The sequence below is a fragment of the Andrographis paniculata genome, unplaced genomic scaffold (assembly GCF_009805555.1).
Source record: "Andrographis paniculata isolate CXL003 unplaced genomic scaffold, ASM980555v1 Contig11END, whole genome shotgun sequence".
Lineage (NCBI taxonomy): Eukaryota > Viridiplantae > Streptophyta > Magnoliopsida > Lamiales > Acanthaceae > Andrographis > Andrographis paniculata.
The window spans coordinates 1,855,031-1,869,462 of NW_026137391.1; the positions used below are offsets into that span (position 1 = coordinate 1,855,031).

The window sequence follows — 14,432 nt, forward strand, 5'->3', positions numbered from 1 at the left end:
GAATTATTTAAAATTGAATTTAGTTTAAATTAATTTATGAGAAAATTATTAAATTATTATTATTTTACATCTATAACAAACCAAGGTCTCGAGTTCGAGTCCCGTCCATCCCCATTTGCGGCATATGCATGTGCAAGTTTCGCAGACCTCACTTGCACCTGATGGGGCGTGCTGACGACTCTCGTTTGCGGATATATAATTAATCGAACTTTTAGGTGAGACGGTCATTCGGCATCCGATATGGTATCTAAATTATGTTTATTTATTTATTTATTTTATCCAAAAAAAAATAATATTTAAAATATTTTACTTTTTATATATATATAAAACTTGTGTAATTTAAATCTTTTATAACCAAATATTAATTTTGGATAAGGAAAATATTTGGTGCACACTTTACGTTAACACAAAAGAATTTAACGTGCTAAATAAAATATAGGTATTATATAATTTACCCTTACCTAATTCGTTGCCCTTTATATAGTGTGTACGGAGTCTTATGTGGACCTCGTTTTAAATTTATTAAATACATAAAGAAAAGCCCAATATCTAAAAGCCCATTAAACGGCCCAAAAATATAAGTCAATTAAACGGTTCAATATATTAAACCTCAAGTCAAATTGTAGAGCCCAATATACAAAGCCCAAAACTCAATGCTTTTCTGCCATAGCAATCGACCTCGGAGCCGATCGTTGCAGCGCCTTCGTTTGGAGTTCCGGCAGGAGGACGGCCGCCGTGGAAGAGGTGAGATAAGAATACTCTATGTCTCTAATTGATTTTGTCTCCATCTTTGAAACGTTTGAAGTTTTGTGATTTTTCTATGAGAATTTTCCATAATCTTCGCTCCTGCTTCCAATGTGCGATTTCCGTGATTTCTGACGCTATTAAAACGAAAAATGTTTCCGGATTGATGAATTGAATCTAGTTTGGTTGAATTGGAGCTGGCAAGCATTCGTGTATGCTATTGTAAATTTTGTCATGTTTGTTTCAACACAGCGTTTTGCGCGCATGTTACGTGTTCGAAGAAATGTCTCAGAAGAACAAACTTTGATTCGTAGAACGTAATTCTCTGATCCTTCGTATACCTTGAAGCACAACTAAAACTAATACAAATTATCTGGATTTGTTGTGTTCTTGTAGAAAAATATTAGGAATCTGTCTACGAACAGCTTTGATTTTGCCATTGGAGAATGAACAAGCACATTTATTCATCTGTTCATAAGCTTAGCAGCAAACTTAACTTTTGTTTGAATGATTCATCCTCTGTTACTGGAACTTTATTTCCTCTAATCATCCTGTTGCTAAATTGCATATTACATTTTCAAAATTTCAGTTCCCTGGTGTTCATAGTGCTCCAGAAATGTCGAGAATCGCCTCCCTACCAAAACTGGTTAGTCGAATCAACCATCTTAATCTGCACAAAGCTCTATCTCAGTCCTCCAGTTTCAGCACAATCCTCCAGTCCGTCGACATTGGAACAGTTCCAAAACGACGACCCCAATTAATCGGCGAAAATGTTTCTAGAAAGGACAAGATTGGCATTCTCGTAACAACGCTGAATGATCTTCCGAACAGCAAAGAAGCTGTGTATGGAACTCTCGACGCTTGGGTTGCGTGGGAGCGAGATTTCCCGATCGGCCCACTGAAGCAGGTCTTGATCCGTCTCGAGAAAGATCAGCAATGGCACAGAGTCATCCAAATTATCAAATGGATGCTAAGCAAGGGACAGGGCACGACCCGGGGAACATACGGCCAGTTGATCCGGGCCCTCGATCACGACCGTAGAGTCGAAGAAGCCCACGAGATCTGGAAAAAGAAACTCTCTTATGATCTCCATTCCGTCCCGTGGAAGCTCTGCGATCTCATGATCTCCGTTTACTACAGAAACGATATGCTCGAGGATCTGGTGAAGCTGTTCAAAGGCCTGGAATCGTTCGATCGGAAACCTCCCGGGAAATCGATCGTGCAGAAAGTAGCGAATGCGTATGAGCAGCTCGGGTTATGCGAAGAGAAGGATCGGATACTTGAGAAGTACAAGACTCTGTTCGACGAATCGCCTGATCGGAAATTCAAGAAAATTAGTCGCGCCCGGCGGCTGAAAAACGACGATAGATCGACGGAGGCCGAGCAGCCGAGCTCTGACGGCCCTTTGGAAGGATAGGTTCAGTTCGATGGTTGTCCTTCAGGTATGTTGTAAGATTTCTATCGTTGAGATTGAAATTGATGCTACTTTGATTGATTTTGTGCTTTAAGTATTTCTTTACCGTTGCTTCGTTCTTGCAAAAGTAGAATAGCTGTTATTTACTTGAAAATAGTTATTGAATACTACATTTTAAATTAAAAAAAAAATGCATTTGATAACAACATCAAAATATATATATTTATTTTTCTCAATAAATATATATATACATATCTCAAAAATGCAATTGACAACAACATCAACAGCCAAAACTAAACTAAACAACAATCTCTATTACGGTTAATTAATTATTACAAAGCTCATTTGAAAAAACGAAATTCAAATTTCGTAATTCAGAATTCATCATAAATTATTACTCCCTCTGTCCTGATGGCACGTTACTATAAACAGGAGAATTTAAGTAAAATATAATTAATAAATAATTAAGAAGTATATTAGTAAAAATAATTATTATTTAATACAAAAAATTATAGATTAAGATTAAGATGACATTAAAATAAATTAAATTTTAAATTTTAAAATATAATTAAAATGTATAATTAATTTTTTTTAAAAAAAATAAATAAATTATGTGGGACGAAGGGATTAGCAATTATTTGATACCCATTTTTTACATTCTGAATACATCTCAAGCAGTTTACCAAATCCTTCAATCTTTGCATTCATTAAAAACAAGACTCTATTTTCATATAATTTATCATTTGTTTGTTTCACATAATTTATTTTTTTTAATATAATTATATATTTTAATTATATTTTAAATTTTATAATTTATAATTTTTAAAAATTTTATATTAACTATTTATTTAATAATTTTAATTGATAAATATTTTTATTAAAATATTTTTTAATTATTTACTAATTTAAAAATACATACCTAAAATCTCGAGCCAATTTAAAGAGTACAAATTATCTGAAAACGTAATAAATAAATAATTACATTATCAGATACAAGCAACCATAATAATACAAAAAAGCCTACTCCCGTCAGAGCCTCTTCAAAACAAAAACGTTAAAAAAAAAACTAGCCGTTGGGACTGCAACGGCTACCCAAAGACATCTCCTTCTCCGTCGCTACAAAATCTCACCCATTATCCAATTCCTCTTCACCTCTGCAAAACTCTCTCACTCTAAAACTCACTCACATTCTTCCACTCCCTCTCTCTAAAAAAGAAATACTTTCATCTGAGATATATCTCCACCGCCGGCGCCGCCCGCCGCCGTCCGCCGCCGCAATGAACGATTTAATGACGAAGTCCTTCACGAGCTACGTCGACCTGAAGCGAGAGGCGATGAAGGATCTGGAGTCCGGGACCCCGCCGGACCTCGAAATGGGCCTTTCGAAGCCCGACCAAAACCTCACCGCCTTCCTCGACGAAGCCGAGGAGGTAAAGAAGGAAATGAACTCAATCCGACAAATCCTCAGCCGCCTGCACGACGCCAACGAGGAAGGCAAGGCCCTGCACAAGCCCGAAGCCCTCAAATCACTCCGGGCCCGCGTAAACAACGACGTCGTTTCCGTCTTAAAGCGGGCTCGGGCTATCCGAGCCCGGCTCGAAGACATGGACCGGTCCAACGCCGCGAACCGCCGCCTCTCCGGCTGCAAAGCTGGCACCCCCGTCGACCGGACCCGGTCCGCCGTCACCAACGGTCTGAGAAAAAAGCTTAAAGAACTAATGATCGATTTCCAGGCGCTGAGGCAGAGAATGATGGCGGAGTATAAAGAGACCGTCGGAAGACGCTACTTCACCGTCACCGGAGAATTCCCCGGCGATGACGTCATCGATAAAATTATCTCCACCGGCGACGGCAACGCCGGCGAAGAATTGCTCTCCCGAGCCATCCAGGTATGTGTTTCAATTTTCAAATTCGAATCGATTCAAAACCCTAGAAAAACCCCCAAATTGATTTTTTTCCAATTGAAATTGGGGATTTTGATTTTTCTGCTTGGATCAGGAGCACGGGCGGGGGAAAGTGGTGGAGACGGTGGCGGAGATTCAGGACCGGCACGAGGCGGCGAAGGAGATAGAGAAAAGCTTGCTGGAGCTACACGAGGTATTTCTGGACATGGCGGTGATGGTGGAGGCGCAGGGGGAGCAGATGGACGACATAGAGCACCACGTGATGAGCGCGGCGCAGTATGTGAACGACGGCGCGAAGAATCTGAAGGTTGCGAAGGATCATCAGAGGAGCAGCCGGCGGTGCCTCTGCGTCGGAATTGTGCTTCTGCTGCTCATCATCCTCGTCGTCGTCGTCCCCATTGTTGCAAGCTTTGCTAAATCGTGATTGATGATGATGATGATTCATTTGATTCTTTGATTTGTTTGTTTGTTTGTGGGAATCTGAGACTGTTTATCGATCATCATCGATCAGATTGTTACTTACAGTGCAAATTTTACATAAAGGCAGTAGACATTTTTAGTACAACAGTGATCTTTACTTGTAAAATTTTAGCAGATTTTACTATTCTAATTTTTTTTAATTAAAACATATCAAATAAAACATCTAATTTTTATTTATTTTATTATTTTAAATTTAATTTTACATTCAAAACATTAAATCAATATCAAACAACTGTTTCAATTCAAAATTTTACTATTTTTTCTATTCCGGTACAAGGTTGTCATTTATTTTTTGTATGTAGATTTTTTAATATCAGTATTATAATGAGTTTTAGTAAAAAAGACGAAAATACTCCAGTAATATTGTATAATAATATAAAAGTAACGACATTTGTGTAAGGTATTTATTATATTAGGCAGATAGTACAATTGCTAAATTAGGAAATAGTAACTTTGTTTTGGGACGAACGAAAATGGAAAATAAAACACTTTCAATGGGACAGAGGAAGTATTCAAAATCCAAAATCAAAATCAAAACCTCACAACTAAACACCAAGATTTTTAGGACAAAATTTGACTAGGTTACTGCTAGTTTAAAAAATATCAAATCAAACAATTATTTTTCGAATTTTCTTTTGGAGGTTGTGTTCTTTTGTAGATTTTTACACCAATTTTTTTTACTATTGAGATTATTATTTACCTCCAAAAATATCAAATCAAATAATTTTTTTTTATATTATACTACAAATTTACTTTGCATTCAAATTCAACTTTTTATTATTCATAAATCCAAAATCCCAACCCACAAACACGCTTCGAATTTTAGTTTTAGATAGTAAAATTTTGAATGGAAATAATTATTTGATGCGACGTAAATATATATTAATATAATATTTTAAATATAAAATTAAATTTAAGTGTAATATATAATAAATAAAAATAAATATTTAATTAGATTTTGTTTTAAAAAAAAAGTAAAATAAGAAAATTAAATGTAAATTTTCATAAGTAAATATGAAATGACATCAATTATTTATTTATTATTTTAAATATATATATCTTTTAAATAACAAACAAATATATAAATTGTTCCATCTCTTTTATTTTAAACAATTTACACATTTACATATATAAATTGTGTTGCACATTCAACTTTTAGGACAAACAAACATTAACGTGGTTTTCTATGGAGCCCTTTTCGATTCAATTTTCACATAGAATAATTTTTATTTTAAATAAAAAAATTCATTGATTTTTATTTTTGTTTAATTTTAAATTGTAATCAATACTATTTATTTTGCACGGCAAGATTCATAATAAAAATGTGTTATCTCGGCATGCATCAAATACTATTTACACAATAAAAATAATACTCCCTTCGTTCATTTTTACTGTTCTAAAATATATTTGCACAATTTTTTTAAATAATTGTTTTTTTTTTTTGTATGAATTAACAAATTTGTCATTTATTATAAGATAAAGATTAAAAGTAATAAATGAATGAAGAGTAAAAAAATAAAATTTGTGTTTAAAAAATTAAATAGAACAATAATTATTGGACATCCCAAATAAAGAAATAATACATTAGTTTGTGGACGAAGAGAGTAATATATTTCAAACCCCATCCCACCTTGATTTATTGGACATAGTTTGCAAACTTAGTCTATTTATTTAAATTATTTAAAGTATCATAAAAAAATATATATATTTATGATATTTAAATTATTAATTGAGAGTGGTGGGGTAGGGTGGGTTTGCTAGTTACATTTTTACATAGATTTTTGAAATTTTAAAAATTTTAATTTTTTTTAAAAAAAATAAATTAGATAATTAAGATAATGTTATATATATAAGTAATTAATGTAATATTTTTTTAAAAGAAACATTACTATTGATACGTCTGCTTATAAAAATATATATTTTTTCGGTCTTACTGAAAGGTTGTTATTTTTCATTTTCGTTCGTTTCAAAACAAAGTTACTATTTCCTAATTTAGTAATTGTATTACCTATTTAACATAATAAATACTCTTCCAACTTACACTATATTACATAAATATCATTACTTTTATATTACACAATACTAATAGAGATATTTTTGTCTGTTTTCACTACAAATCTATTATAGTATTAATATTAAAAAATTTATATGCAAAAAATAAACGATACCCTTACACCGGGACGGGGAAGTATATGAATATGAACAAACCAACCCTTAGATGATTATTATTGAAAATTTGAAACTGCAGTAAGTAATTCTGTCTAAAATATATGTCAACCCTGATTTTATTTTTATTATTATTTTTTTTTCGAAGTAGTCAACTTGAAGGTAATTTCGGTTCGAATATGTTTTGGCCGATGATGTTTTCAAAATTATTAGTAGCTTTGAGTACTTTCTAAATTAGCACACATAAAATATAGAAACAATACATGTCTTTATTACATACAGCACAAATTTGAGTTTGAAGCATTAGATGTTTTGGATCCAACAAAATAATTACTCTCCGTTCTCTTTTGTAATAATAACATGTGATGTTTGTTCATAACTACAGTCTGTGCTGTATGAGAGTATGTTATGTACTAAAATCAATTATTGTATGTGATGCATGAGAATATATCACGTATTGCATTTGTATTATATTAACGCATGCTGTGTGTTGTCTCTGATTATATTGTGTGTTGTCTTAGCCGCCGCCTTGAAAAATAATTTTGATATATTATTTTATAAGAAAAAAATAATACTTCATCCATCCCTAACGAAAGTATACATTTGAATTTTTATAATAGATTACAAAATAATATTTAGTATTTTATTAATCGATAGAAATATTTAAAATAGTTTTAATATTTTATAATTTATGTAAAAGTTAAGGATATTTTATTATTAACATGTGATTATTTTTACAATAATAAAAAATAAATATTTTTTAATTGAACAAATAAAAATAATAAAAATATAATTTCAATTTGAACTAAAAGAATATAATTTTATGAAAACATTACAGGGATTTTCAAGGTAATTTTTTTTAAAATAATGATTAAATGAACATTCTTTTAACAAACCCATTCTCTACATAAATTTTGCTCTAAATAATTGTAAGTAAGTAAAAACGTCTATATAAACGGATATAAATAATAATATTGTGTCCATTTTTTTTTTAAAAAAAAAAACATTGCTATATTTTAAATATGGAAAATAGAAAAAAAATTAAGGATGGGTGTAGTACAATTTAGGTATATTGTAGTGCAACAAAGTTAAATATCGATAAAAATTGAATGTCGATTTACATGCAATTTATTTTATTACTATTTGATTTATGATATAATATATATCATTAAAAAAATTAAAATATATATTTAAATATTCTAAAATTATATATCAATAGAATATACTCTATCTCCACGTCTAAAAAAAGATTATATGATACAGACAAATAAAAGATAATTTTATGTATATATATATATTAATATATTAATTTTATAAAAAGAAAAAATTGAAAATTATAAATATATTTGTTTATTTCGAAAAAGGAAAAATAAAAATAAGAAATTATAAGTAAATTTTACTTGAAAATTTATTTGAAAAGAAACTTTAAAAGCACAGTACAATTCACACATAGTAAATTAACCCAAGTAAATCTTAAATAAGACCATATGATATTTAAAGTAAATCTAGTACTCTCTTCGTCCCAGAAGTATAGTCTTGGTTGTGTTTGGCAAGAGATTTAAGGAATATTGATATTATATTGATAGTAGGTAAAAAATACGGGTAAAAGACTTTTTTGTGAGTGTATTAGTGTAAAAGGTAGTGTCAATTGTATAATAATAATGAAAGAGTAAGAGTAATTTTATAGTGATATGATTATTTATGAAAAATGAGACTATTGTTTTGGGATTGAAAAAAAATGATCAACAAGACTATTGTATTGGGACGGAGGGGGTATGAGTTTTATGATTTTGCTTAGGCTTATGGTGTCTAGTTGTGCTTAAATATTACTCTTTCCTTATACTAGCAATGTATTCATTTTATCATTTTAAATTGTTCATAATCAATATATCATTTTTCTAATTCAACAAATATGATCTTCACACATTATAAAACAATCTTATATTTCAATTAAACTTACAACAATACCACTCCCTATTTAATGATATTGTCAAAGCTATTTTACTCGATAATACTCTTTAAACATCGGTAATCATCACACATCAAAATAATAATAATAATAATAATAATAATAATTCTTTATATACATACAAAAAAAATAAATAGATATATACATTCTAAACCGATGAAGTAGTAAAGTAAACTTATATTTGAATCTTATATCAAGAAATTTCATATTTACTTCAATTCGTTGCACATACTGCAATCTCAGAACTATTTACGTATCTTATCTTCCAAACCACGCATACTAAACAGAATCAAACCCTTTTTAAGGTATTAAAACCGTACGCACACAAAAACCTAATAATTCGATCGATCTACACATGTTATTAAAAGGTGACCTTAACTACTACTACTACTACTACTAATTCCCTTGCCAAACTTACAACACAAAAAATGTGGCAATCAAAAAATGGATGTAGAGTGTTGTGAAATATTTGAAAAGTATGAATGATAAATAGGGAAGGTGTGGAAAGTGAACTTAATTAGTTGTCAATAAAGAAAAGCCCTCTTGTTTCCATATCACACACACACACACACACATACCTATATCTATATCTATATCTATATATATGACCATGGCTTCGTCTTCTCGAAAAAAAAAAAAAAAATCATCAAAATGAGAAAAAGAGAGGTAAAAATGTTGTGGAGAATGTAGTTTGGTTCGAGGTTCTTGATCTTATGGTGTTGTGTTGAGAGATGAATGATCTCGGACCAGGCTTCATTCCCCTCAACTTTTGATGACTTATTCGACTACCCTTTGTCGATCGATCAATCAATCAATCCATCGGTTTTCTTCCAAATGATCATCGAGGAAGCCATCATTCAATCAAGGTATGTATATTTTTCTCAATTCAATCGTGTTATGAAACACCCATTTTTTTCGCACTCAAATGTTTCACAAACGACGCATAACTTTGAAATCATTTCGTGAGTAGTGTATATATATATATATATTATTTTGCGAGCATTGAGAAATCATACGGTGATCATCGAATATTTGCTAGTTAGTTAATCAAGTTTAGGGATCTCAACAAATTTAGAACAGAAGAATCAAAAACATATTTTGATTCTTCTTCCCACCATAGCAAGAAAATAAAAAAATAAAAAAATAAAAAAAAGTAAAAAATGTAGGGTCACAACACTCAATATCTATCTGCCAAATGTTCTTTCACTGTTTAACACCAAATTATAATCTTTTTAAAGATTGGGTTTGGTGAGAAAATGTGACCTGGGAAAGAAACACCAAAGCAATGTCTCATCTTCTTTCTATGAGACTTTACTTGTTCAGAGGGCCAAAGAATATATTGATTTGGATCTTGAGCTGTAATTATATATTTTAGAGGTGTTTTAGCACATCTTTTATATGATTCAATATTTGTTTTAGCTCAACTTATAGGTATTTCATAATTTTACATTATTATCAAGAAGAATTTTTTTCATTAAATAAATAAAAATTTAAGATATTTGTAATATTAATTTCAACATATTTATACGAATTCGACATTGTATTAATATTTTATATGACTCATTATACTCTATGCATAATTCAGCATATATTTTTTATATTGTTACATAATCGAACTCATACATACATGTGTGTGTGTATATATATATATATACACGCATTACGACATGAAATGAAGGGTGTGTTTTTGGCATGAATCTTAGTCAATACTCTGTTGAAGATTTTGGCCTTTATTATGTGATTTTGGATTCAAATTATGGACTTAGAAAAATTAGGGTTTGTTTCTTTGCATTTGGTTTGAAGAAAATTAATTTAGATTTTGTATTTAAATACTAATATTTAATAAAATATTTTGTAAAAATAAAATTTTGAAAAAATACAAAATTTAAATAATAAAATTTAAAAAATACTGCATATGTTAAAGAAACACACCATTAATTTCTAAATATTTGGAGATTATATATATATATATATATATGTGTGTGTGTGAAGTAGCTCATCATTACAAGGGTCAAAAGAAATGAGAGAGCCATGTTTGAAAGATGTGTGTTCAAATCAATTTTTTTGCTTTTTTGTGACTTGATCAAAATAATAATAATAATAATAATAATAAATCCTGTAAAGATAAGAAAATCTATATTTCAGAGGCAGGAAAGATTGGTTTTGTTTTATGAGTTTTGACCAAAAAAAAAAAAAAAAAACTATGTGCAAAGGTAACTAATTATGGGTGTTTTTCTTTTGATTTGATTGAAAAATTTTGATTTAAATTTGGTATTAAAACAATATGAATATTTTGTAAAAAAAAATAAAATAAAAAAACGCAGAATCCAAAGAATAATAGAAATTTTGGATATGATGGCTAAAAGAAACACATTCTATGTATTTATTAACAAGGCATAGTAATTTCATTACATTTAACAGCTTTGCTTTTCTTTTCTTTTTTTTTTTTCTTTTCTTTTTTATTAAATAATAAGTCGAATATGACAATTTTAGATGATGAATCTAAATAAATTTTTAATTTCAATTAATACTCAATATTCTTGTAATGTATTCTTGTCTTAACAAATATTGTCTTATAGTTGGTCCTAATGTCAAAATGATTAATTTGTGTTGTTTATGTGTCAATTTTCGATATTTATTTTTTGATTTGGTCGATGTTGTTTGCAGATGATTTGGGTATTTGATGGTCTTCAGTGATCCAATTTGATATGGGCCCACTTTCTTAAAGAGACTCATATTAATCAAAATGATGATCCATAAATTGACATCATGACTGCTTGTCCCTATTGTCACAAGTTGGAATAAAAACAAATTATGTTGCATCAATAAAGCTCATTATTTAAATTTTAAAGCCAGCAACACTATAGGTTTGTTTAAAATTCCACAATTACATGCTAATACTTCCTCCGTTTCGATGCAAGGTTATCGTTTACGTTTTGCGCATAAATTTTTTAATATTAGTATTATAATGAATTGTAGTGAAAACGACAAAAATATTCCTATTAGTATTGTATAATATAAAAGTAACGGCATTTGTGTAATATAGTGTAAATTGAAAGGATATTTGTTATATTAGATAGGTAGTATAATTAATAAATTAAAAAATAATAAGCTTGTTTTGAGATTGACGAAAATGAAAAATGACAATCTTTCAATGAGATAGAGGGAGTATAATTATTATACCATATTCTTTGCTTGTCCGTCAGATTTATTCACTTTTTTAGCCAATTGGTTAAATTTTATTCAGAATTTACAAAAAATACCACTGACTTTATTAAAAAAAATTTATTTACTTTAATTTCTAATTAAATTTTCAAAAATACTTTCAACTAACTTTTTACTTTTATTACTTTTTTTAATAAAATATCTATTTTTCTTAATCTCGGCCTGCCTAGTGATCTAATTTTAATGGCCGAAAGGAGTATTTGTCAACAAAATACAAATGGGAAAAGTTTAAGCTGACCAGCCCTAATCAGCATCATATAAAAATACGCCAAACAACACATAATATCCCAAATCACACGTGAGTTATAAACAATTTTACGGTTTTATAACATGTACCTGGAGCAGACAAAACTATTCCCTTTGTGAAGTCGATCGAATCTTACAGAGATTCTTTGTCGATGATACAGGCCAGCCTGCAATGGATTAGTCTTCCGATATCAATACAATAATCAAGCGAATACGGATTATGGAACTTAACACTACTCAATCATCACTGCAATGGAAAAAAGTGAAAAAAGATTTCGGGTTTGATGTTCTTATGCTAACAAACCAACCACAGAATCCGAAAGTAATTTCCAAAAACTCAGATCCACATGGATTCCATGTGCGTGTTTTGCTCGAGATTGTTAGTAAAGCAATGATCTAATGGCTGCAACTGCGTCGCCTTTGTGCTCTCTCAATGTCCTTTCGGCGACTTTCTTGTCCAACTGCTCTCCAAAGTGACGATAAAGCTCATTAGCAATCCAAGCTCGTGGAAACTAACTTAATTAATACAAAAAGTCAATATTTTTGACGAATATTACCTCCAGTTCATTTGCAATGATTTCAACATCGGCGGTATTAATCTTAACAGCAGCCAACTCTTTCTCCCTGTGACGATTTTATAAATAGAAAAAGATCAAATGCATAAACAAGCACCGTAAACCACAAGCCCTAGTTTTATAAATCAGCGAAATCATATATGTTTATTAAGAAATCACTGAAATAACAACACTGCGAATTAACTATTAAGCTTTCGGGCCATTTCAATCTATTCAGTTTGCAAACTGTACTAACATCTCGTATCATTAAAAATTGTCCTAATCTAACAAGGTATATACAACCAACAAAGGTATAAATTATAATGCCTAACTACACCAATAGACATTGATCGCCGAGTCACTTCAAGAAAGCATACATTTCTTCAAAACTTCCCATATTGCTATATTAAATTTTCTATAACTCAAGTGCCAAAGCTTTCCATAAAGACCATCTGAAACAACTTCCCTTAGCTAAAAAAAAATCCACAATACCATGGTTTATTTCAAAACTTCTTATGTTTCTACATTATCAATAACTGAAGTGCCAATGATTGCTGCAAAGGCCATCGGAAACAACTTCCATTAGCTAAGAAAACATCCATGGCTCCACACGACCATGGCTTTCTTCAAAACTTGTCATATTTCCAATTTACATTCTCGAAACTTCTATGCACAATTCTACTCAAGTTTGGGATCAAAAAACTTAATTGAACAAACTGATACAAATTATGAGTCATTGCCAACTGGATTTCAAACAATATTTAATCATGAATTAAGTTACACAGCAATATCTGCGGACTTGATTCAAAACTTCGAAACAACTCAAACCCCAGTATATAAATTATTCTCCAAAGTCAACCCAAAATGCAATGAACACCCACTTCTGAAGCATTAAAGCACTGCAAATCTACACAAACCACCATACTCTTTTAGATTCAGCTTCAATTGCAAATACAAGCTTTAGAAAGTAACTTTTTGAAATCATCCATAAACAGCCACTGATTCTTAAATATCCACCAAACTCTACTCTCTACACAACATAAAAAGCTCACCCTTTTAAAGAAAAAAATAAAATAAAAAAAATACATGTCTCATCGTGAGAAGAGTACCTCAATCTGGCAGCTTGAAGATCGGCTTCTTTTGAAGCAGCAATGGAAGCCATAGCCTGAAAGTCCGAAAAGAAAATTTATCACATTATAATGGACGAATCGACTGCAGAAACTCACACATAGTTGTTAAACGAAAGCCAGTCACCTCCTGGACTCGAGTAGAGTCAAGTTGCCGATCCTCAACCCGATCGGTGAGTTTATCGAGAGCTTTGCTCTGCTGCTGCATGTCTTTAGAGTCAACCAGTCTCTCCACTCCATCATCGCCTCCCTCCATAGCTCTTAACCGTGAATTCCAGCAGTTTTGATGAAAAACGAGATCTAATTAAAAAAAACAAAACAAAAGAGGAACACGTCAAAATTGCTTCGAATTCCTGAGATTCTCACAATTACTTCGCTTTTAGCCATAAACCAACAACATCGAATCGAAAAAACATAAGTAAAAATTTGAAAAGATTCTCCCACTTTCTAAATATTGAAAAAAATTGAAGGACTGAGCTTACAATTCTAATGCGACTGCAGGCGGTTGGAGACGACGGCAGCTGATCAAGTTACGAAGAAGAAGAGAGGCGGCGCCGCCGTGCTGGAGCGAAGTCGTGAAGGGGAAAGGGTAACGACTATCAG

The 14,432-nt window shown here is 30.9% G+C and overlaps 3 protein-coding genes across 4 annotated transcripts; 2 read left to right on the plus strand and 1 right to left on the minus strand.

Annotated features, from left to right (window-relative positions):
- Nucleotides 1-634: 634 nt before the first annotated feature.
- LOC127249819 (pentatricopeptide repeat-containing protein At4g21190) lies at nucleotides 635-2,268 on the plus strand. The gene is made up of 2 exons (XM_051272834.1): nucleotides 635-744; nucleotides 1,334-2,268. The coding sequence occupies exon 2, from the start codon at nucleotides 1,361-1,363 to the stop codon at nucleotides 2,159-2,161; it is 801 nt and encodes a 266-aa protein (XP_051128791.1). The 5' UTR covers nucleotides 635-744; nucleotides 1,334-1,360; the 3' UTR covers nucleotides 2,162-2,268.
- A 1,021-nt stretch (nucleotides 2,269-3,289) lies between these two features.
- Nucleotides 3,290-4,697, plus strand: LOC127249866 (syntaxin-related protein KNOLLE). The gene is made up of 2 exons (XM_051272916.1): nucleotides 3,290-4,047; nucleotides 4,157-4,697. Exons 1-2 carry the CDS (start codon nucleotides 3,436-3,438, stop codon nucleotides 4,484-4,486), a joined length of 942 nt encoding a protein of 313 aa, XP_051128873.1. The 5' UTR covers nucleotides 3,290-3,435; the 3' UTR covers nucleotides 4,487-4,697.
- Nucleotides 4,698-12,185: 7,488 nt separating this feature from the next.
- LOC127247433 (uncharacterized) lies at nucleotides 12,186-14,432 on the minus strand. 2 transcript variants are annotated; one of them, XR_007837886.1, is made up of 6 exons: nucleotides 14,312-14,432; nucleotides 13,957-14,129; nucleotides 13,812-13,867; nucleotides 12,706-12,772; nucleotides 12,457-12,609; nucleotides 12,186-12,315 (listed from the first exon to the last, which is right to left on the minus strand). XR_007837886.1 is itself a non-coding variant. In XM_051269265.1 (5 exons), the coding sequence occupies exons 2-5, from the start codon at nucleotides 14,083-14,085 to the stop codon at nucleotides 12,529-12,531; spliced, it is 333 nt and encodes a 110-aa protein (XP_051125222.1). In that variant the 5' UTR covers nucleotides 14,086-14,129; nucleotides 14,312-14,432; the 3' UTR covers nucleotides 12,186-12,528. The 2 variants fall into 2 exon arrangements, 1 of the variants encoding a protein (XP_051125222.1); XM_051269265.1 differs by having other exon boundaries at nucleotides 12,186-12,609.

Excerpts from the sequence above, each read along its gene's own strand:
- LOC127249819 (XM_051272834.1), top strand. The coding sequence starts at position 1,361 with ATGTCGAGAATCGCCTCCCTACCAAAACTGGTTAGTCGAATCAACCAT.
- LOC127249866 (XM_051272916.1), top strand. The coding sequence starts at position 3,436 with ATGAACGATTTAATGACGAAGTCCTTCACGAGCTACGTCGACCTGAAG. Across the intron at positions 4,048-4,156 it reads TGCTCTCCCGAGCCATCCAG|GAGCACGGGCGGGGGAAAGT; the intron begins GTATGTGTTTCA and ends TGCTTGGATCAG.
- LOC127247433 (XM_051269265.1), bottom strand. The coding sequence starts at position 14,085 with ATGGAGGGAGGCGATGATGGAGTGGAGAGACTGGTTGACTCTAAAGAC. Across the intron at positions 12,773-13,811 it reads CTTCAAGCTGCCAGATTGAG|GGAGAAAGAGTTGGCTGCTG; the intron begins GTACTCTTCTCA and ends AAATCGTCACAG. Across the intron at positions 12,610-12,705 it reads TCATTGCAAATGAACTGGAG|TTGGACAAGAAAGTCGCCGA; the intron begins GTAATATTCGTC and ends TTTGGAGAGCAG.